The sequence below is a fragment of the Idiotropiscis lumnitzeri genome, chromosome 2, assembly GCF_059441095.1.
Source record: "Idiotropiscis lumnitzeri isolate Australia: NSW breed Sydney's pygmy pipehorse chromosome 2, RoL_Ilum_1.0, whole genome shotgun sequence".
NCBI lineage: Eukaryota > Metazoa > Chordata > Actinopteri > Syngnathiformes > Syngnathidae > Idiotropiscis > Idiotropiscis lumnitzeri.
Window position 1 is genome coordinate 22,298,564 of NC_142392.1, and position 22,995 is coordinate 22,321,558.

At 42.8% G+C, this 22,995-nt stretch overlaps 1 protein-coding gene across 1 annotated transcript; it reads left to right on the forward strand.

Moving 5' to 3' along the window:
• Nucleotides 1-6,495: 6,495 nt before the first annotated feature.
• On the forward strand, nucleotides 6,496-7,987 carry LOC148341993 (uncharacterized). The gene has a single exon (XM_088288015.1). It carries the CDS (start codon nucleotides 6,839-6,841, stop codon nucleotides 7,985-7,987), a length of 1,149 nt encoding a protein of 382 aa, XP_088144141.1. The 5' UTR covers nucleotides 6,496-6,838.
• The last annotated feature ends 15,008 nt before the right edge of the window (nucleotides 7,988-22,995 follow it).

Genomic DNA, 22,995 nt, shown 5'->3' on the forward strand with positions numbered 1-22,995 from the left:
AATCGTTGCCTTCCACAATCATCAATAAAATCACTTGTTCCACTTGCTCAACTGGCCTTCATTACGCTGTGAAAAGGTGAAAAACTGAACTAGAAGTTGAACTATAAAAAGAACAAAGCTCACCCCTATGCTTGGAAGGGGGGTGGTGACTATCCAAGTGGGGGGACTATCCATGAACTTTCGGGTGTGGGTTGCCGCTGTACGCGACCCCTGCATCATAGGACTGGACTTTCTACGAACACCCCGGTGCGTGCTTGACCAGGGGAGGAACGCGTTGGCTTTTCCAGGAGGCCCCACAGTTGAAATGGTGCGCCCTACACAGCCTGAAAAGTCATTCCTTCCGACGTCGAGCGCAGCCATTGCACAGCAGGATTCTGATCCCACCCATGAACCGCTGGCTCCTATGACTTCTCCACCCACATCAGATGCCCACATTGATGAGCATTCCTCTTCCCCGGCCCCGTGGTCCATGACAGGTGGAGTGGACAGATTGACGGCAGTGCGCGAAGTGTGGAAGCGCAACAGTGATGGTTTGGAACCCAAGCAACAAGACGAGCTGTGGCAACTGTTGTGGGACTTTAAGGACATTTTTGTGCTGACAGAAGAGGAGGTTGGCCGAACAGACTTGGTGCAGCACGAAATTGACACGGGGGATGCACGACCTATCAAAGCACGCCCCCGCCGCCTTCCCCTTGCACATCAGGCAGATGCGGACAGCGCAATTGACGAGATGCTGAAAGCTGGTATCATTGAGCCATCTGACAACCCTTGGGCCTCAGGGGTTGTCATGGTAAAAAAAAAAAGACAGTGAAGAAAAGGTTCTGTGTGGACTATAGACCCTTAAACAGCGTGACCAAGAAAGACTCCTATCCACTGCCCCGCATTGATGAGACTCTGGATCTGGTGTCTGGATCGTCCTGGTTCTCCTCATTAGACCTGCGCAGTGGATATTGGCAGGTGCCCCTCAGCCCGGAAGCCAGGCCAAAGACTGCTTTCTGTACTGGCAGGTGGTTGTGGCAGTTTCGAGTTCTCTGTTTCGGCCTGTGTAATGCACCTGCTACCTTTGAGCGGCTTATGGACAAGGTGCTGGCTGGCATCCCCCGACAGGAATGTTTGGTCTATTTGGATGACATCCTGGTCCATGGGAACGCTTTCCATGCAGCCTTGGAGGCCCTGCGCCAGGTCTTACAAAGAATTTCCACTGCGGGTCTGAAACTTCACCCTGACAAGTGCTGCTTCATGAGAAGAGAGCTTGAGTTCCTGGGACACAAAGTTGGAGGGGAAGGCATTATCACATTGGAGGAGAAAGTGCGAGCCGTGAGGGACTGGCCTACTCCCAGCAACCCGCGTGAACTGAAGAGCTTCCTTGGGCTGGCATCCTATTACAGGCGATTCGTGCGGGGTTTCTCATGTCTAGCTGCACCGATTTTCTACCTGCAGCGGAAGGACACTGATTTTGACTGGACTCCCGAGTGCAGACGGGCCTTCAGCTCGCTAAAGAAGGTGCTGACGGAGGCACCCATTCTCGTCCCCCCAGATGCCAACCTGCCGTTTGTCCTGGACACTGATGCCAGCAATGTCAGAATTGGGGCGGTTTTGAGTGAAGTGGGGGCAGACGGGGAGAGAGTAGTGGCATACTTCAGCAAAACCTTGAATAAGGCTGAACGGCGTTATTGTGTCACACAAAGGGAACTGCTGGCAATTGTGAGAGCCATTAGCCATTTTCGATATTGTCTGTCGGGTTTCCCCTAATTGTACACACTGACCATGCAGCACTCCAGTGGCTATTGTCTTTTAAGGAGCCTGAAGGACAGATTGCACGCTGGCTTGAAGAACTGGCACCATATGTCTTCCAAGTGGAGCACAGGACTGGAAATTGCCATGCCAACGCTGACGCTATGTCTCGACGCCCTTGTGCTCTTGCTGATTGCCGCTTCTGCGAGAAGAGAGAGACCCGAGAGAAGAAACTTTGTGGTGATGAGCAAAGTCCCGCGCATGATCATGTCGACCCGTATGTAGGGAGGTGCAGGTTGTGGGGGCACCTGAATGGAGGAAGCAGCAGCAACAGGATGTTGACCTCCGACTTGATTGCAGTGGGTCGAGTCGGGTCAAAACCCTAAGTGGGAGGACGTCGCTGGACACTCGCCTGTCACTAAAGGACTGTATTCAAAGATTGTGACTCTTCAGGTCAAGGATGGGGTGCTCCAGAGAGCTTGGAAGGAGCCTGCTACTGGGGTGGATAGATGGCAGGTGGTCGTCCCCAGGGCTCTGAGAGAGGCTGTGTTGAAAGCTTCTCATGGGCCTGCAGGGGCAGGACACTTTGGTGTGTCGAAAACACTTCGCAGACTCCGGCAAAGTTTCTATTGGAGCCAACTAAGGCGAGATGTTGAGGACTTTTGTCGCCGTTGTGACCTCTGCACCGCGCACAAGGGTCCACCAGGCCGGTCTCGTGCCCACCTCCAACAGCTAGCAGTGGGCGCGCCGATGGAGAGGACATAATGGGCCCATTTCCCCGCACTGACAATGGCAACCGTTATGTCTTAGCTGCTATGGACTATTTTACAAAATGGCCAGAATTATATGCCATCCCCGACCAAGAAGCAGAGACTGTTGCAGACGCGCTGGTTGAAGGCATGTCTACAAGGTTTGGGGCAGCTGAGGTCATTCACAGCGACCAAGGGAGAAACTTTGAGTCGGCTGTGTTCACTGTGTGAGCGACTGGGCATGAGGAAAACGCGCACAACCCCTCTGCATCCTCAAAGTGATGGGCTCATTGAGCGCTTTAACAGGACCTTGGCAAAACAACTCGCAATTCTCACAGCGGAGCACCAACGAGATTGGGACAGGCATCTCCCTCTGGTTTTGTGGGCCTACAGGTCCGCTGTACAGGATTCCACTTCATGTACACCTGCCCTGCTCATGCTGGGGCGTGAGCTACGGACACCAGTGGAAATGGCTTTTGGCAGACCCCCTGATACACCAGCCGGGCCACCAGGACCGGAATATGCCAGGAGACTCCAAGACAGGTTGGAGTCAGCACATGTCTTTGCTTGTGACCATCTACAGAAGGCAGGTGTAAGGCAGAAAAGGAATTATGACATTAAGGCCAGAGGGATGGACTTTAAGGCTGGAGACCTGGTTTCGGTGTACAGCCCAAAAAGGAAAAAGGGCAGGTGTCCTAAATTGGACAGGCACTGGGCGGGGCCGTGTGGCGTGCTGGAGAGGATAGGAGAGGTGGTGTACAGGGTGCAGCTGCCACTTGGTGGCAGACGGGTAGCCCTCCACAGAGACAGACTGGCCCCATATTGAGGTGATGCCGTTCCACAGCAGCAGTCTGGGTCGCGGACACACTCACAGTGGGTTTCGAATCCCAACCCTCCAAGACGGCGGATTGTGCCTCCACTCTCACCCCCACAGGCAGCTACTGTTGAGGACTCATCGCCTGATGCTACACTGGCTGTTCCGAGCGGACAGGCCTCGGGGCGGCCTCAGCGACAGAGGAGACCACCGGGTCACCTCAGTGACTTTGTTGAATGACGCCCTCGGGACGAGGTTCTTGATAAAGGGGAGGGCAGTGGAGCGACTTTGTAAATAGTTCAAGCGTTCTGTGTTTTCCTCTTTTCTGGGGAGGCTGTGAAGGCAGCGGGGAAGCGACGGGAGTGAATGTTATGTTGTTGTCGTTGTTGTTTTAGTTTTCTGATCGGCGTGGTTGCGGCCAACAGCAGCCGTTTCTGGCTTAAAAATAAAAGTGTTCGCTGATGGACAAATCGGCCTGATTTATTATATAACGTTACAATATTTTAGTTTTTCCAAGTTCCTTGTTTGCCTTTTGTTTTGTTTATTAAATACCCTTTAAGTTTCCCTCTCCTTGCTTCCCTGCTTTTGGGTCCTCTTCAACCTACTCCACAACTTGACACAAACATGTTGACATAAAGTATCACTTTATCACGTCAACTGTTAATAATAGGGAGACTGTCCAACCGACGACATGGTGGCAGATGTTTTAACAAAACCAGCAACAAAAGTAAAATTCAAGTTCATATTTGGGAGCTAAAATGTTTGTTAATGTGCATACGGTTTAAATCTTACGTTTTTCCTTTGTTTGGAAGGAGACAACAATTATTTGCATCGCAAATGGCGACATCTGTCGGTGAGTTGGTGACAGTGCTCCACAAAGTCAGGAGCCAATCATATCACAGCGGGGTGTGTCCTATTCTTCCGCTTGAGTGCTGAACAAACTGCAGTCTTCACGCAAGGAGATCCATTCAGCACTACTTGAAAAAAAAGACGCCATCTTTCATTCGTCTCGTCGAACAAAGAGAAGCTTACGAGTTATCGCCAAGCAGAGATCAAGTGCGGATTTGTTGAGATTGGCGTTTGAAAATGTGTGCAAGAACGACACCCAAGTTCAAAGAGGAACTTTGTGGAATAAAAGAAGAGAACGAGCAACATCTTCAACTGCTGGGCGAAGGTTGCAACCAGCCTCATGTTGTGCTACACAAAGCAGGTTTGTACACGTTTTTCTTTCATTTGCTTTGTAAAGAACGACTTTGTATCGTTAAAAATATGCATCACAACATTAAGTTGTTTGAGGAAATCGTTCAAGGTTATTGCCGTTTTATTTTTAAATGTTGCCTTTTACTTGTCGGTTTGCTGAACATTTGTTTTTGCCAAATGAAATCAGTGCAGAAAATAAATGCCACAGAATAACCAATAGTGGGGGGTAAACTCCATGTTTTTTCCCAGTATAAAATTTGAACTGATTATTTAACATTTTACATTTTCTGGTTTTTATATCTTGTTGAAGCAATTCCTTGTGGAATGAATTCTACCTGACAATGGCTGTTGATCAATTTTAGTGCATAAAACACAAATTATTAAGTTCAAGTACGTATTGGTCTAATTTATTTATGAACTTTGTACTGGCGCAGTCGAGTGAGAGTCAATGAACCTCGATGGCCCTGCACAGTTTTGTGCACATGTGCGTACTTCACCTGATCCGCGCATGCTAGCTAGCGCATATGGCAAGACCTTTGAGCATTTAATCCAGGGATGTCCAAACTTTTTGCAAAGCGGGCCGGATTTGAAGTTGCAAAATGTGGGGGGGGCCGACCTCGGCTGACATCCACTGCATAAACAACAATATATTCAAACACATTTTAGCAAGCGATTCTGTGTTTCACATTTTGCTTTTTTATTTGCATTTAAACCATCAAACATGTATTTTGGTTCATTTGAAATATGAACATCACATGCAATTGAATATTTGCTTAACTTTTTATTCTTAAACAGAAGTAATTATACTCTTGAGTGCAAATAATATTTGAACATGAATTATATTATGAACATGAATTATATTATCATCATGGGAGTTCAATGTCCACAGAATTTTTGAAAAACAGAAATGATTACCACAAGTGCAGGACTAATTTGATATATATGACATATCATCAAATATAAATGTTGAAGGAACATTTTATTCTGGAATGAAAACCGACAACTTGTCTGAATTTGTGACTGAACAAAACAAAATTAAGTCAGAGAGTTATTTTAATGACAAATGACTTGCCTGCATTAATGTGACGGGTGATACTGAGATCTGGACTGCAGCACAACGGCCAGGTCTGGCTCAAAGGCAGAAGTATTAATGCGCAAGATGTCTCGCAGATGAGAGTCTGTGAGCCGTGTCCTCAGACGACTCTTATTTAAGTTCATAACCGAGAATGTCTTTTCACACAAATACGTCGACCCAAACGAGCTCAGCATTTTCCTAGCAAACCCTCGAATCTCTCGAAACCTGCCTTTATCCATCTGTCGGTAAAAGTTGCCGAGAGAAAGTTGCCGGTGCCGACTGCGGCTCTCGGCGTCACACTGCAGCTCAATGAGCTCCAGCTGGGCTGGAACATTCTTTGTGTCCACGGAGAAAGGTGATGAAAAAAGAGGATATGCTTCTCAATAGCTGCAAAATTCCGAAAGCGTCGTGTGAACTCTTCAGCCAAAGACTTCCTATCTAATGCGTACTTTGTTTGCGCACTGATATTGCTCTCAGTCAACTTTCCTTTTTTTGTTTATTGTCGCCATTTTAGAAATTGGGGGTAAAGGTCACCCGGGGTGATGTCGCAGAGTGGGTAAATTAGGAACAGCAATTAAGAAGAGAGCGAACTAAGCACTGTATATGTGCGGGCCAGAATGTATTAATTTTATTACAGAGGCTGCGGGCCAGATGAAGTTTGACCCCGGGCCGCATTTGGCCCCCGGGCCGGACTTTGGACATGTCTGTGCTAAAGGGAGGTTTACATCGTAGGACGTAATTTTGTGAAATGCCCCCATGGTCCGGTCCAAATCGGGGTCGCACACATTGATTCGTGTTCGGCAGGCACAAGTCAAGGTAGCACGGTAGAAACAAAATAAGACAAAGTCGCCGCCTGAGGTTTGACTTGGCCAAACCAAATTTGTCTTTTTGTGTCCTGCAGACGTCAGTGAAAACGATCTCCTTTCTGTGAAAGAGGAGCCAGACTGGACTCACATCAAAAAGGAGTAGGAGGAGGAGGAGATCAACAAGTCACCAGTGAACGTTGTCCATATAAAGACTGACGATGAAAACAAGGATGAGAGTGAGGACAAGAGAGGGGCGGAGCCTCCAAGCAGCAGCTCAAGTCATCACGTGACAACAGAAGGCCGGGAGGAAGGATACAACCTCTACGTGGTCTCCCGGACGAGTCGGCGGTCCCCCGTCGACGACGAATGTATCCTGCCGGCACCCATATTACCCCACGACTCGGTCCGCAGGACCGGTCAGGGAGAGGGCGCCGCCACTATCTCTTGCCACCTTTTGGCTATGGCTCCTGCGGTGCCCCCGACTCATTACCCTCCGGCAGAGGATTTTCGGCGACGCACCTCCCCCTCACAACGGCCTCTCCACCGAGCCGCAGAAGGTGATTGCGCTAGCTGGGCGAACCTTGGGAGGTTCCGCCCAGGCGCCAGCCCAACAACAACAACAACAACAGAAGGTGATGAAGACCACTGGGGGCCATCACAAGCACATAATGAGGACACATTATCAGACGCTCATGACGATGATGATGATGATGATGATGATGGGCAAGCCAAAGGTGAAAGGGCACATCACACTGACTCATTAACTTCAAAGCTGTCTTTAAAACCGCACACAAGAACACACAGTGGAGAAAAAACATTTTCTTGCTCGGTTTGTGGCAAAAGCTTCTCTCGAAAGTTTCATTTAACAATCCACACAAGAACACACAGTGGAGAAAAACCTATTTCATGCTCAGTTTGTGGCAAGAGTTTCTCTGACAAGTCTAATTTAACAAGCCACACAAGAACACACAGTGGTGAAAAACCTTTTTCTTGCTCGGTTTGTGGCAAAAGCTTCTCTCGAAAGTCTCATTTAGTAAGGCACACAAGAATGCACAGTGGAGAAAACCCTTTTTCATGCTCAGTTTGTGGCAAGAGTTTCTCTGACAAGTCTAATTTAACAAGCCACACAACAACACACAGTGGTGAAAAATCTTTTTCCTGCTCAGTTTGTGGAAAATGCTTCTCGAAAAAGACATATTTAACAGAACACACAAGAACACACACTGGAGAAAAACCTTTTTCCTGTACAGTTTGTGGCAAAAGCTTTTATGTAAAGTCAATTTTAACAGATCACACAAGAACACACACTGGAGAAAAACCTTTTTCCTGCTCAGTTTGTGGCAAGAGTTTCTCTCGGTCTCATTTAATAATTCACACAAGAACGCACAGTGGAGAAAAACCTTTTTCCTGCTCAGTTTGTGGCAAGAGTTTCTCTCGAAGGTCTCATTTAATAATTCACACAAGAACGCACAGTGGAGAAAAACCTTTTTCCTGCTCAGTTTGTGCCAAGAGTTTCTCTCAAAAGTCGCGTTTACGAAACCACACAAGAACACACAGTGGAGACAAGCCATTCAGTTGCAGCGTTCGTTCTAAAAAAAATTGTCACTAAACAGGGAGCTGAGAGACACGATTGTGCTGGCGAGAATTGCAGCGATCCTTGAAGATTAAAAAAAGAAAAAAAAATGAAAGAACCGACTCTTTGTGGTAAGATGTAAATGTGATTTTCAATAAAATATGATGAAATTGAATTTTGCAAAGCTCTTTTATTGACACTAAGCCAATGTGATCAGTGCCAGAAGAAGCAATGTGTCTGAGTGATGATGATTTGTTTTGGTGTTTACATCAAACATGTAAATAAAATTTATTGCCTTTACCTGGAATAACATTTTTTAACATTATGCTTTTCAGTTGTCTTTTTAATCGTACTTAATGGAAAAGGTGTGAGAAGAAACGGTGCTTATGAAATTGGTGCCTTCGACAATCATCAATAAAATCACTTGTTCCACTTGCGCTGTGTGAAAAGGTGAAAAACTAAACTCGTAGTTGAACTATAAAAAGAACCAGAAAGAGAAACGCAAATAGTCTCGGTTTCTCTTTCTAGGTTGAGCTCTATCAAGCATTTGGGGTTTGTTGCTAAGCAGAATCTCACTTCGGAAAAACTATAATTTTGTCAAATATACAAAATACTCTTTTCATGCTATATTATATTTTTTATACTTTGGATTGCTTATATAATGAAATCGGGAAATATTAAAATTGGAAACCACATACAGACTTAATGCAATTAATAAGAAATATAGAAACATTTTATAAATATTGAACACATTGAGAAGAGTTAATCTTGAAATAAATAGTGAAATATAAAAAATACTTAGTTATTAAATTAATTCAATAACCCGACCCCGGAATGAGTGGCAGAAAACGGCTGGATGGATGGAATAATTTAAATTGCACACATATTCAAATGAACAAATATGAGAATATCAGAAATATTCAAGTGTGAAATAAAAAGGTTTAAATTAATATTGATAATTTTACATATTAAAATAATTGAATAAATATTGTAGTATTACATTAGCACGCTTAAATATACATTGAAATAAATTTAAAAAAAGTTGTGTATTTTTAAATGGCCTAATATAGATATGGGAAGTAATTCTCTTTATGAAACTATGAAGGGACTGAAGCTCACAGAAGTGACCAGTCTTGGTTCTGAAGTTCCGATGTAACCAGATACTGCCCTGAGAGAAAATAGGCCTGAGTATTGTTTATGGTGGGGGCAATTCTCTCGCCAGGTCAGTGACCTTCCAGGGTGTGAGAGTAATTTAAGGTGGTCACGAGTAGACTGGTCGTATCAACGGGGAGACGCATCTGTTCTCCCTCTGGGGGACTTTTGGAGGGAAATCCCGAAGACTAGCGTGATGGGAATGCATATGCAACAAGGGAAAATTAGATATTCATGTCCTATTTGGGCATTCCCTATAAGAAGGGAATGTCTGAGAGGGGGCTCGCACGTGTGCGGAGCACACACACGCACACGTTTTTGGGGAGACTTCTTTTGACATCAGCATGTGACGAGAATAAAATCTTTCTCGAACCAGTTCTTTTTCATCACCAATCCAGCCTTGCTCGGCTGCCTCTCCGGAAGGCAGCAAGGACCCACACTTCAAAGACAAAATATACTACATATTGAAAGAAAAATAATACTCAAATATTGAAATAAGTATAGAATTGAATGAATAAACAACAAAGAAATAAATACCTCCTGGAAAATATCATTATTTATCAACAATTGTCAACATTTTTCTTTCTTAAACATTCTTCAGCAATTGTAATTTTATTTTTTTTTATTTTACTTTTTAAGTTACTTCAGTGCATTTCACACCTGTGCCTTCGGGGAATTCCTACTTTGTTCTACTTGAATAAATCCCCATCAAAATACCATCATTTATGACTGTGAGCCAGGGCTGGAAAGCGGTGAAGGTGGATTCTTAAAACGCTGACAAGGGAAAAGGTTGGTTAACAAGGATTTATTTTGACCGGCAAATGACAATCAATACACGATAGGCAAGGTAACTTGCTATGAATAATACTTTGGTATCTATTAGTGATGGGTCCAACGACACCGAGGCGTCGATGCGCGCGCCGAGCTTCCAGGGCAAACCCCGTGTCGGTGCGCGTACTGCTTTGAGAAAGTCACGTGACCACTACCAGAATCGTGTCGACACAGCGGTCGCGCGCCAAACTGTGTTCATAAGGAAGCGCATCTGTCAACAGGATGGACGCTCAAAACAAGCATCGAGTTATTGGCACGTTACTTTGCATTAAATATCCGCAAGATGGAAGACGTCACTGTTGATGCGCACTCAGAGGTGCAGCGCTATATGTCAGCAGGACACGTTGCACGTACGGAAGACCCGCTCTTATACTGGAAGTCCATGGAGGCAACGTTCCCTCACCTATTTATATTAGCCACACAGGCGTTGTGCACACCGGCCTCTTCAGTGCCTTGTGAGAGGATCTTCTCAAAGGCGGTGGAAATTGCCTAAAAAAAAAAAAGAAACAGACTGAATAACAAAACGCTGGAGAAACTAATTTTTTTTAATAAAAATCTTTAATTACAATGAGTCCATTGTCATTCACAACACTTTTACTTGGGCATTCAGACAGATGTTCTCTTAATTTATCAACTGCGTCTCGAATATCAAAGATTTTTTTTATGAAATTGCGTTTATGTAAAAATAATGTGAAAGCAAATGCCTAATCAGAATCAGAAATCCCTTTGTCATTGTACTCAAGTGTGCGACGAGATTAGAGAGCTCCTCTCTCCAGTGCAATACAACAATAATTCAGTTAAATATATAAATTAGATAAATATGAAAATAAATAGTGCGATGGAATGTAATACGAAATAGGATATATAAAAACACATCACGTCGCTAATCAATGGAATTGGATACAATTAGTTTGACAGATCAGTGTCAGATGACCCTGTCAAATGTTTCCTGCAAGTCCACCAGGTGTCAGTATTCAGCAACACAGTGTCAACACAGTGTCAATACATTGTGTCACTGTGTCGAAACGATACAGGATGCCTCATCTACCCATCACTACTTGATAGAGCTCAACCTAGAAAGTGTTTTTAGCAAGTCAGAAATTTATTCAGAAAGTGAAATATTAAATGTATGTGAGGGGATATTCGAAGAGTTTGAGTTATGTTCAATGGACCATACATATACGAGCCAGCCAAACACAGCGAGAAAACCAGCGCTGACTCCAGTCGCCATCAAGTTGCCAACTCCTGACATTCCAAAACCTTTGAGAGAAACTGAGACGATTTGCGTTTCTCTTTCATGTTCTTTTTAGAGTTCAACTTCTAGTTCAGTTTTTCACCTTTTCACAGCGCAATGAAGGCCAGTTGAGCAAGTGGAAGAAGTGATTTTATTGATGATTGTGGAAGGCACCGATTTCATAAGCACAGTTTCTTCTCACACCTTTTCCATTAAGTACGATTAAAAAGACAACTGAAAAGCATAACGTTAACAAATGTTGTTCTAGGCAAAGGCAATTAATTTCATTTATAATGTTTGATGTTAACGCACAAAAAAACTCATCCTCACTCAGACACAATGGTTCTTCTGGCACTGATCACATTGGCTTTGTGTCAATAAAAGATCTTTGCAAAATTCAATTTCATCATATTTTATTGAAAATCACATTCACATCTTACCACAAAGAGTCGGTTCCTTCAGTTTTTTTTGTCATTTTTTAAGCTTCAAGCATCGCTGCTTTTGTCACCAACACAATTGTGTCTCTCAGTACTATGTTTAGTGGAGAATGTTTTAGCACAAACGCTGCAACTGAATGGCTTGTCTCGACTGTGTGTTCTTGTATGGCTTGTAAAATTCGACTTTTGAGAGAAACTCTTGCCACAAACTGAGCATGAAAAAGGTTTTTCTCCACTGTGTGTTCTTGTGTGCATTTGTAAATGTGACTTTACAGAGAAGCGTCTACCACAAACTGAGCAGGAAAAAGGTTTTTCTCCAGTGTGCTTTCTTGTGTGGCTTATTAAACTTGCCTTTATAGAAAAGCTTTCACCACAAACCAAGCAGGAAAAGGGTTTTTCTCCAGTATGTGTTGTTGTGTGTTTTGTTAAACTTGACTTATCAGAGAAACCTTTGCCACAAACTAAACACGAAAAGGGTTTTTCTCCACTGTGTGTTTTTGTGTGGCTTGTTAACGTTGACTTGACAGAGAAGCATTTTCCACAAACTGAGCAGGAAAAAGGTTTTTCTCCACTGTGTGTTCTTGTGTGGCTTGTTAACGTTGAGTTTTGAGAGAAGCTTTTACCACAAACTGAGCAGGAAAAAGGTTTTTCTCCACTGTGAGTTCTTGTGTGGCTTGTTAACGTTGACGTTGACTTTACAGAGAAGCATTTTCCACAAACTGAGCAGGAAAAAGGTTTTTCTCCACTGTGTATTCTTCTATGTTTTGTTAAAGTTGATTTTAGAGAGAATCCTTTGCCACAAACTGAGCAGGCGAAGGTTTTTTCTCCACAGTGCGTTCTTATATGTTCTTTTAAACTTGACTTTTGAGAGAAACTCTTGCCACAAACTGAGCATGAAAAAGGTTTTTCTCCAGTGTGTGTTTTTATGTGACTTGTTAAATTTGACTTTAAAGAAAATCTTTTGCCACAAACTGAGCAGGAAACGTTTTTTTCTCCAGTGTGTGTTTTTATGTGACTTGTTAAATTTGACTTTAAAGAAAAGCTTTTGCCACAAACTGAGCAGGAAAAGTTTTTTTCTCCACTGTGTGTTTTTATGTGACTTGTAACATTTGACTTTCCAGAAAAGCTTTTGCCACAAACTGAGCAGGAGAAAGGTTTTTCGCCACAGTGTGTTCTTGTGTGTTCTGTTAAACTTGCCTTTTGAGAGAAGCATTTTCCACAAACTGAGCATGAAAAAGGTTTTTCTCCAGTGTGTAATCGTGTATGTGTTTTTAAATTTGACTTTAAAGAAAAGCTTTTGCCACAAACTGAGCAGCAAAAAGATGTTTCTCCACTGTGTGTTCTTGTGTGAATTGTCAAATGAAACTTTCGAGAGAAAATTTTGCCACAAATTGAGCAAAAAAGAGGTTTTTCTTGACCGTGGTTTCTTGTGTGTCGTTTTAAAGACAACTTTGAGGTTAATGAGTCAGTGTGACATGCCCTTTCAGTTTTGGCTTGCCCATCATCTTCATCATCATCATCGTCATGAGTGTCTGATAATGTGTCCTCATTTTGTGCTTGTGATGGCCCCCAGTGGTCTTCATCACCTTCTGTTGCCACGTGACGACTTGAACTGCTGCTTGGAGGCTCCGCCCCTCTGTTGTCCTCACTTTCATCCTTGTTTTCATCTTCAGTCTTTATAGGGACAACGTTCACTGGTGACTTGTTGATCTCCTCCTCCTCCTCCTCCTTTTTGATGTGAGTCCAGTCTGGCTCTTCTTTCACAGAAAGGAGATCGTTTTCACTGACATCTGTAGGGCACAGAAAGACAAATTTGGTTTGGTCAAGTCAAAGCTCAGCCGGCAACTTTGTCTGATATTGTTTCTACCATGCTACCTTGACTTGTGCCTGCCGCACACGGAGCAATGCGTGCGACCCCAATTTGGACCGGACCATGGGGGTATTTCACAAAATTACGTCCGATGATAAGCTGTGATAAACGAGCATTTAAAAAGGAAGCACGTGTCGGCTGATGCCCGATTTCATTCCTGACATAGTCACAGACGTTTTTGGAAGCGAGCTGAAGTTAGCACACACAGGCTCTTGTGTGCGTCTGATGGAACACATGTTGTGGGACCCTAACATATTGATGCAGACCACTGGGGGCCATCGCAACATAATGTCATGGATAGAATAGAAATCCTTCAAGTAAAATATGTTTACAAGTATTTCATTTTGCATTTATAGTTTCATCGTGGGTACTTTTTGCTTTCATGATAATCTGGATACCTAAAAAAATTAAAGGGGCCCTGGCATCAGAGTCGCTATTTATTGTATGATTTACGTTTGGGTTTTTTTTTTACCCAAAATGACATTTATCCTGCGATAAGTTCCGACATTACCCTTTTTACGTTTTTAGAAAATTTCTGTTTCTAAATAAACTTTAAAACAAAATTAACGTTCGAAGAGTCAAAACCCCTACACATAAATTAAGCAACAACACTTTCACTCTGACTTTCGTGTTGACATATTTGAATAATGACTGTATATTTTAAAGTTATCCAATACATATTCAAATTAGACTAAGATACACCAAAACATTATGAGTTCACTGAATTATTTTGGAACTGCAATGATGCTTAACAGCCAAAGGGTGTCAGTAATGAGTAACAAAGTAACACAAGACCTCCCACTGATACATCCTCAATGTCATTTGGATAAATTACCAGGAACTATGAGTTGTGGGGGAGATGCAAACCACCTGGGCCACAGGAACTTTATTACCAGGAACTAAATGTTCCTGGACTTGTTGGTAGAAAAGGGGGTTGTGACATTCTCCCTTTTTCAGCCCATAGTCAGACAAAGATGCAGATGCATTCCTTGCAGCATGCGCTTGTTCACTGATGAGATCCGTGCAACCCTGGATGGATGCATTCAATGTATTTTAAATGTTTGGATGAGGTGAAACTATGCACACGTGCACAAAACAGTGCAGAGCCACCGGAGGTTCATTGACCGAGCCAGTAAAAATTTCATAAATAAGACCAATACGTACTTGATTTATTAAAAAAACGTAATCATTTGTGTTTTATTCACGAACATTGATCAACCTCCATTGATCTTATTGCCGCAGTGTGCACATTTTTTAGAGTCAGGCAGAATTCCTTCCGTAAGGAATTGCTTGAACAAGATATGTCAGAGTTTTTGTCAAAAACGAGACAAGCCTTCATAAATGAATCACCCAGCCAAGGTTGTCTGTCACTTGCGAGGAGCAGTTCGCCAAAGAGAAAAGCTTTCTCGCTCCTGTGCCGCGTTTTATTGAAGCACAGCAAAGTAATTTGTAGATGCAAACTCATAAAGAATGGAAAAACATGAACACTTTGACTTTATCACACTTCTGTTCAATGCGAGCTAAACGGTTTCCTGTCAAACACGGTTCAAGACGTGCATCTGTTTTTGTGGCTTCCTGCTAAACTGCCAGCATAGACACAACTCTGTTACCACTGAACTCACGTTTTCCTGTGTAAGAGGTCCATGTTTTTGTGACCTATTAACCCGTAAGCATAGTTTTGAAACATGATGACATGACAAACTTAATTTCTTTCACAATAATATAAAAACATTTGCAGATATAGCAAATACAAATTGGAGAAGCTGTGGAGCAGAGCACAACATCAGTCAGACCCCGGGTCCACAACCCCTCTGGCAGAGACGCAAACAGAGCTTTCGCTTCAGAGTGACCCATTCACTGTCTACCGTAGTGTCGAGAAACTCGGAAAATGTTCCATAAGAGAAGAATTCGGAATGGGTGCTGAAACACCACACCCTGCTTGTGACATGGAGTATTCAACATCTGAAATTAACTCTTCCAACCGTCTTCACCAATGGGCCGAAATCTATGATGATGCGCACCGATAGTTAATGTGATTTGTGGCTCAGCGAACAGAGACAATTCATACCGTTTCCTCTGCTCTGGGGCAAGGCACACATGCGAGGCAGCACCGGTAGACATCACAAATACATAATCCTAATGCAAGACGCACTTCTGACCCTCGAAATTGGGTGAATGCATCCTGAAAAACAAAATCATCATAACTCAGTGTTCAATGCAAAGGACCAATTGGTGGTTTGAATGGGTGGAGGCGGCTACACTACGCAGACCAGAGCAGGAACAGGACGTACCAGCTGCGGGAGGATGGAGACCCTGGTCTCAGAGCTGCCCAGTCGACTGGAACGGAGGACAACATATGCTTCCCCCGCCGGATGTGCACAGTCAAATTCAGTCCCTTCTGGAAATTCAGTCCCACTCGAATTCCAGTGTTTGTTTCACAGGTGTGGGTTCGGTCCATGGCAGTGACTCGGCCAATCTCAAGTGTCCCACAAACGTGACAGTGTTTTTGCTCACTGGGATATGCAGAAGGAACTTGCAAAGCGTGGAATATCTTGTTCCACCATCTAAAACTGTTGTCCATCAGTCGTCATCGGAATGCTAAGACTTGCCGGTCCTTGAATGCTGAGGCTCCGCGGGCACCCCTATCGTGGAATGGGGTCCCAATCGGGTTGAGGCGTCAAGTGTGCATTTGGAAGCCATAGAAGCGTTGTCGGAGGAGGGGGTAGCGATGGCGCCCCCGTGCTAGTGGCACACATGCGAGGCAGCACCGGTGTGTGACTGGCATGGCGCTGGACCACAGGATGGCACATTTCAGGAAGTGGCTCGGTTTGAACCGCTCATCACCCAGTGACCCCACAGCAAAAGCACGTCCCACTCACAACCCATCTCTATAACCACCCCTACTTCTGTTACGTGACCTTGTTGACCAGCCGGTGCGGACAACAAGCCTGCTATGGCACTGCGTCACCAGAACCTGGCCCTGGAGCAACGGAAACGGAAAGAGCAGACGCAATGGGAGCTGCATGCGTCGGCTACTGCATTAGCTGCTTCTCCCCGGTTTTATTTAATTTTTTCCCTCCCCCCATATTCTTTTTTCCTTTCCCGGTGAATTAGCACTCTTGGCCCCCTGAACCCGCAAGTGTAACTATTCTTTTTCTACATCCAATCCAATATTTTCTTTCATCGATGCAGAAACGGGGATTCTACTCATACTGATTAGCAGTTTCTCATTGACGGACTGTTTCGCATGATGTCAGTAACTGGGAGGCGCACGCCCTCGAGGACGGCCACCCGGCACAGCTGTGTGGTGGTGACACTATTGGACGGGTCACTGGCGGAAGCTTCAATCCATTCGCGTCCCGCCCTGTCTCCCATAAGAGCTCACAAACTTAATCCCTCATCATATTTTACAAATGCCAATGCCAATTGGTTTTGTCTTCTGTTTATGATTCATATTCAATCCCCATGAACACGTCAACTATAATTTAGCTATTCTTTTTTAACTAACTAATATAACCCCGTTTTCCTCAACCAATGAGTCAGTATTCTTGGAAGTGAATTATCCGCAGACTAAAAATTTGTAATTTAATTTAAATCAATTTACTGAATCTCAAAAGTCCCCTCATAACATGATAATTCATGACATTCCTGTCATTTCCATCTCAAAATGTCGTTCCATTAATTGAATTACCGTAGTACATTGGTCGCAAAACTGAAGTATGGAACATTAGATGGGTTTTTTTTTGTTTTGCATGACCTTTAACCTTGCATGTTCTGTTTCAACAAAATTGTATCTCTTATCAGTATCCCTGTTTCATGAGTTGCTGCCGGGGGCACAAAGGAGGAGTTCAGAGAGGAATTTCACCCTCAGGGGTAATCCCAAACTTTTGTTTCCAGGACATTGTAACACTCTGGGCTGGTTTATTGTTCTTCTTATTGCAATTTTACTGCGTTCAGTCTTCCTCGAGACTGAATATGTTCTAGTGTTTGCCAAATAGTTAATCCTAGTTTCTCACTTTAGCTTTTCACAGTCAATATATGAACTTTTTCAACTGCACAATCACTTCATTGAGGTCTAATTATCAATTGTTTACCATAGTCAGACTTTTGCCGTCAAAGAGACCTGTTCCTGAACCATATGTTCACGTTTTCATCACTCAGGGCTTTTCCGTGTTGACAAATCACATTCCACGGAACATGCATTCATCCTTTTATGATCTTAGATTTCTTAATTTAAATTACCCCTTTTTGCAATTAAGATTAATTTCACCGCAATGATTATGTAGCCAATTATCTTTCTCGTTCTAAATTTTGCTTTAGTTATTATCCAAATTTTTGAACATTTTTTATGCTGCATCTTTCAATGCACACTAGGACGCACACGCGTTAGTTGAACTGATAAAACTGAATATTAATGCAATCACATATGGGTTTTAGAAGGGGCAATTCTTTTCTACAAAGGAGGGACTGGCACTGGTTGATAACTATCACCCCTTATCTCCTGCGTGGGGGCTGCCTGACTTCCTGGTCCCACAGTAGATGGTAGCCAGGTTTTTGATTTTGTGTGGCCTTTACCAGAACACGAGTAATCACAGGGTACATATCTGAACAGCGTATCTCTTCCTACGTACCAGCGAAACCGTCGGGACCTCCACACAACGGTACGCCTCGATCCTTGCTGTGTTCCATGCCGCAAAGTGCCCAATACGATACGTGGAAGCGCAATTCTCTTCATTATTTCTATTTTCAGATCATAATTTTCCTGCTAAAATTTACACCCTGGCCAGGGTCTGTGCTCAAACTGAGCTTATTCACGACTATGTTGTCTATAGCGATAGTGTTACACTTCTTATTTCTCATCTCTTTAACCACTAGACCTTTCTTTTCTTTATCTTCTGCACATTTCTCCCGCACTAGTCCCCATTTACTTAGTTCCTATCATCATTTTTTAAATTTATTTTTTTTATACTTTTTCTAATGTTCTTTCGTAGTGCGGTACTTTGACATCTTTTTATGTTTATCCTTTGTCGCCTCAGAATAAAATATTCACTTCTTCCACACTGTCAGACGAGACAGGTTGTGTGCAGTTATTCCTCTGTCAATACAGAAATTCTGGTTTGCTGATCCTGAAAATAGTTGGACGCGATACGACTGCTGCGTAGTACCACTCTGCCAACATTGATTAAACAAAAAGCATTTCTCAAATGAAAGTAGAAGTGCAGTGCATCGATAAGATTGACTGGGATTGTAGTCATGGTGTTTACTGATGCATTCATATGCTAAATTTATATGACTTAGTTTAAATGTAAGACCTCAAAATTGCACACATAGTATTTTCATGACCCACACTCTCATTCAGAACAAACAGATTCAGTCTGCTCAGGTCAAACTGATGACAAACCAGATAGCGCTTCATGGACAAATACGACGAAACACATTCTCCACATAGGCCATCGAAGATTCAAACATATCAAGTTGGGCAGGGGACGACGTCACAGGGACGCGATCAGGAACACCCAAAAACACATAATTTGATCTGTGAAAATGTTACACCCTGAAACAGGGTGAAATAATCACAACAGTGTTGTGTGTTGTTTCCTCAGTAGACTTTACTAGAATGAGGAAAGTCTCCAACGGCCGCCTGCTAGGTGCATACAGACATAAATAATCGATCTCAGATTGTTCTTATTACAAACTATAGGAGAACCCAGATCGACAGCGTCACTAATGTGAAAAGCATGGAAATATTCAAAAGACAAAATTAATATTTAAATTCCTATCGTATTACAAATAATACATTATTTTATTTATACTTTAATATTTCAACTTGTTACAAAAACATACACCACACAATCTGAACACTGACAAGATTACAGGGGAATGTGAGCAGGAGAGACGGAGAGACTGCCGCCTGCCTGAGAGGGTCAGCCTTGGACCTGGAACGTGGGCCGGGCCGGGGGAAGGAGCAAGGACGACCGATTCAACCTACATGACCCTTGACATAGGAAACCTCCTATAAAATGTCAGGCTGGGCTGAGATCAGCGCGCCATTTTTCGATTGTACTCGTCAGATTAACAAAAGGCCGCCCAGATACTATTTCCTGAACTCCAGAAATCGAAGAAACTAAAATATCGCAACCCTAATCAGCTGTTGTTGAGTCTTTATTTGGCCCTTTTCTTCTTGAGTACAAAAAACGAACACGCATTGGAGTAAGTTTGGCTTTTAAGATTCATTTACTAAATGTTTCTCATTTTCTCGGTGGCTCAACTCCAACAGTGGATATAAAAATACACTTCATCTGTCAGCATAGTTTTGAAACATGATGACATGACAAACTTAATTTCTTTCACACCATTTAAAAACCGGAATATGTAAAATGTTAAATAATCAGTTCAAATTTTATACTAGGGAAAAAACACGGAGTTTACCCCCCACTATTGTTTTTTCTTTGGCATTTATTTTCTGCACTGATTTCATTTGGCATAAACAAATGTTCAGCAAACCGGCAAGTAAAAGGCAATAATTAAAAATAAAACGGCAATAACCTTGAACGCATTTCCCCAAACAACTTGATGTTGTGACGCATATTTTTAACGATAGAAAGTCGTTCTTTACAAAGCAAATGAGAGTAAGACGTGTACAAACCTGCTTTGTGGAGCACAACACGAGGCTGCTTGTAACCTTCGCCCAGAAGTTGAAGATGTTGCTCGTTCTCTTCTTTTATTTCACAAAGTTCCTCTTTGTACTCGGGTGTCGTTCTTTCACACATTTTCAAACGCCAATCTCAACAAATCCGCACTTGGTCTTTGCTTGGCGATAACTCGTGTGCTTCTCTTTGTGCGACGAGACGAATGAAAGAGAAAATGGCAGTCTGTTCGGCACTAAAGAGGAAGAACAGGCCACACCCCGCTGTGATATGATTGGCTGCTGGCTGTGTGGAGCACTGTCACCAACTCACCGACAGATGTCGCCATTTGCTATGCAAATCATCGTTATCTTCCTCTAAACATAGAGAAATACCTAAGATGCACATGAACAAACATTTTAGTTCCCAAATATGAACTTGAGAGATGTATTGAATTTTACTTTTGTTGCTGGTTTTATTTATACATCGGACACCATGTTGTTGGTTGGATAGTATTCCAAATGTATTTCTCTATTATTAACAGTTGACATGATGAAGTGAAACTTTATGTCAACATATTTGCCTTTTTACAGGGTTTTTCGCCAGCGACGTGGTTGCGAATTTTAAATTAAAATACATCACTGTTTTATTCTCTAAATGTTAGAGTCTTAAAAAATGATTTCAGTGTTTATAACTTAACTAACTTAAAAACGTCATTATTCGTTTCAGTATTCATTAAACTACGGTGATTCATTATTTATTTCAAGATTCATTGAACTGTTTTAGTAATAATTTAGTATTCAATGTTTAATCGTGACTGAATTTACTTTTTCAATATTTGTGTCACTATTTTGTTCAATCTTAATATTATGGACAATTATTTAGCAAGTAAGGTTTTTGTTATTTATTGTGGCCACCTGCTTTTGAAGAAAGTGTCTTTCGCTTCTTGTACTCGAGGATTCTTTGTGAAGCCAAAACAACACGACCTTGACTGATAAGTAGGCTCAACGCAGAAAAAGTATCTTTTTGTTTTAAGATTACACAGTTCCTGTCAAATAAATCTTCATCTTCCTGTGTGCGTCAGTATCTTCCCACGTACTTCTCCCACTGAGATCACTCTGCAGACTGACTCAAAAGACAATTTATTTTCCAGACTATCTCATTGATCTTCCCTTACTGCTGAAAATTCCACAACAATCTGGGATCAGACGTGGGATAGCTGAATATCCGCCGGTGAAATTCAGGGATGCTGGCAGGTGACCTCCAGGGTCCAATTCAGACAGCAGCAGCAACGAACAGCGTGATGCGGATCATCTCGTCCGTGGTGACAAATAAACACTGACTCCAGTCGCCATCAAGTTGCCAACTCCTGACATACTAAAGCCATTGAGAGAAACTGAGACTATTTGCGTTTCTCTGTCTGGTTCTTTTTAGAGTTCAACTTCTTGTTCAGTTTTTCACCTTTCCACACAGCGTAATGAAGACCAGTTGAGCAAGTGGAATAAGTGATTTTATTGATGATTGTGGAAGGCACCGATTTCATAAGCACCGTTTCTTCTCACACCTTTTCCATTAGGTACGATTAAAAAGACAACTGAAAAGCAGAATGTTAACAAATGTTGTTCCAGGCAAAGGCAATTAATTTCATTTCAATGTTTGATGTAAACACAAAAAAAATCATCATCACTCAGACACAATACACTGATCACATTGGCCTTGTGTCAATAAAAGAGCTTTGAAAATTCAATATATCATATTTTCTAAATCACATTTACATCTTACCACGAAGAGTCAGTTCCTTCAGTTTTTTTTTTGTGTTTTTTTAAGCTTCAAGGATCGCTGCTATTCTCGTAGGGCTGGGCAATAAACCGAAAATTTACCGTGATCGAAATTTAATAAAATCATTTTGCCCATGTCGGTTAATTCTGTGTTTTAAAAAAAAAAAAGAAGTCCTTTCTGTCTGCAGCTATGTTCATGCCCCTGTAAGACGGTTTGAGCGATTGTAGTCACGTGACTCCACCCAGCTGAACAAGAAAGAAAACTGACGACGCGGTCGTAGCTGTCGATTCAAATCCAGAAGCAGCTGACACGGCTGAAGACGACGTAATGTTCGTTGAAATTGTTCCTGTCTCGCTTGTCCCGAAAAGAAATTCCGACATCTGTCGTTAAGAAATGTTTTGGGTTCCAAAAAGACGATGTTTGAGCAAAAGAACACGAACTACAAAGTGCGTCGTAAGCACCTGAAACAGCGCGTCCAACCTTTTCTTTTTCACCACCCACAACACAACCATGTTGTTGACTTGGAGCTTGTGCTAAAAGTTCAAAGTGAGAAGCAAGGTTGGACCATAACGGAGGCGACACCATACGAGAGAACGTCTAAGAGGTGGACGCGATAGCCTAGCACAGTGTTTTTCAACCACTGTGCCGCGGCACACCAGTGTGCCGTGAGATATTGTCAGGTGTGCCGTGGGAAATTATTCAATTTGTGTACCTGTGCGGTCTAGCGCCTGCAGAGTTGAGTAGTAAAATGTAGTACTCTTCCAAACCAGTAGGCGGCGGCAGCAGCAGCAGGTAGTGAATTGCCTGATGCTTGGAGACAAGCGAGAAGTGGATAGCAGAATAAAAAAAGTGCATAACAGAACGACGGTGAAATTAATGGATATGTTTTTGAAGAGAAAAAAATGCTGACTCTGAACTGGACCCTGGACAAAACCCAGACATAGATGAAGGCCCTAGTATGAGTGGAGGTAAAAAAAAAAAAAAGCAAAGATGTCCTGCAAAGTTTCTGCCGTGAGGCAATACAGCGAAAGCTATCTTTCATTTGGATTCACTTTTACCGGAGATGCAACGACACCGACTCCGTTGTGCTTGGTATGTGGTGAAAAGCTCTCCAA

Bases quoted from the DNA above. Each gene is read 5' to 3' on its own strand.
- LOC148341993 (XM_088288015.1), top strand. From the start codon at position 6,839: ATGGCTCCTGCGGTGCCCCCGACTCATTACCCTCCGGCAGAGGATTTT.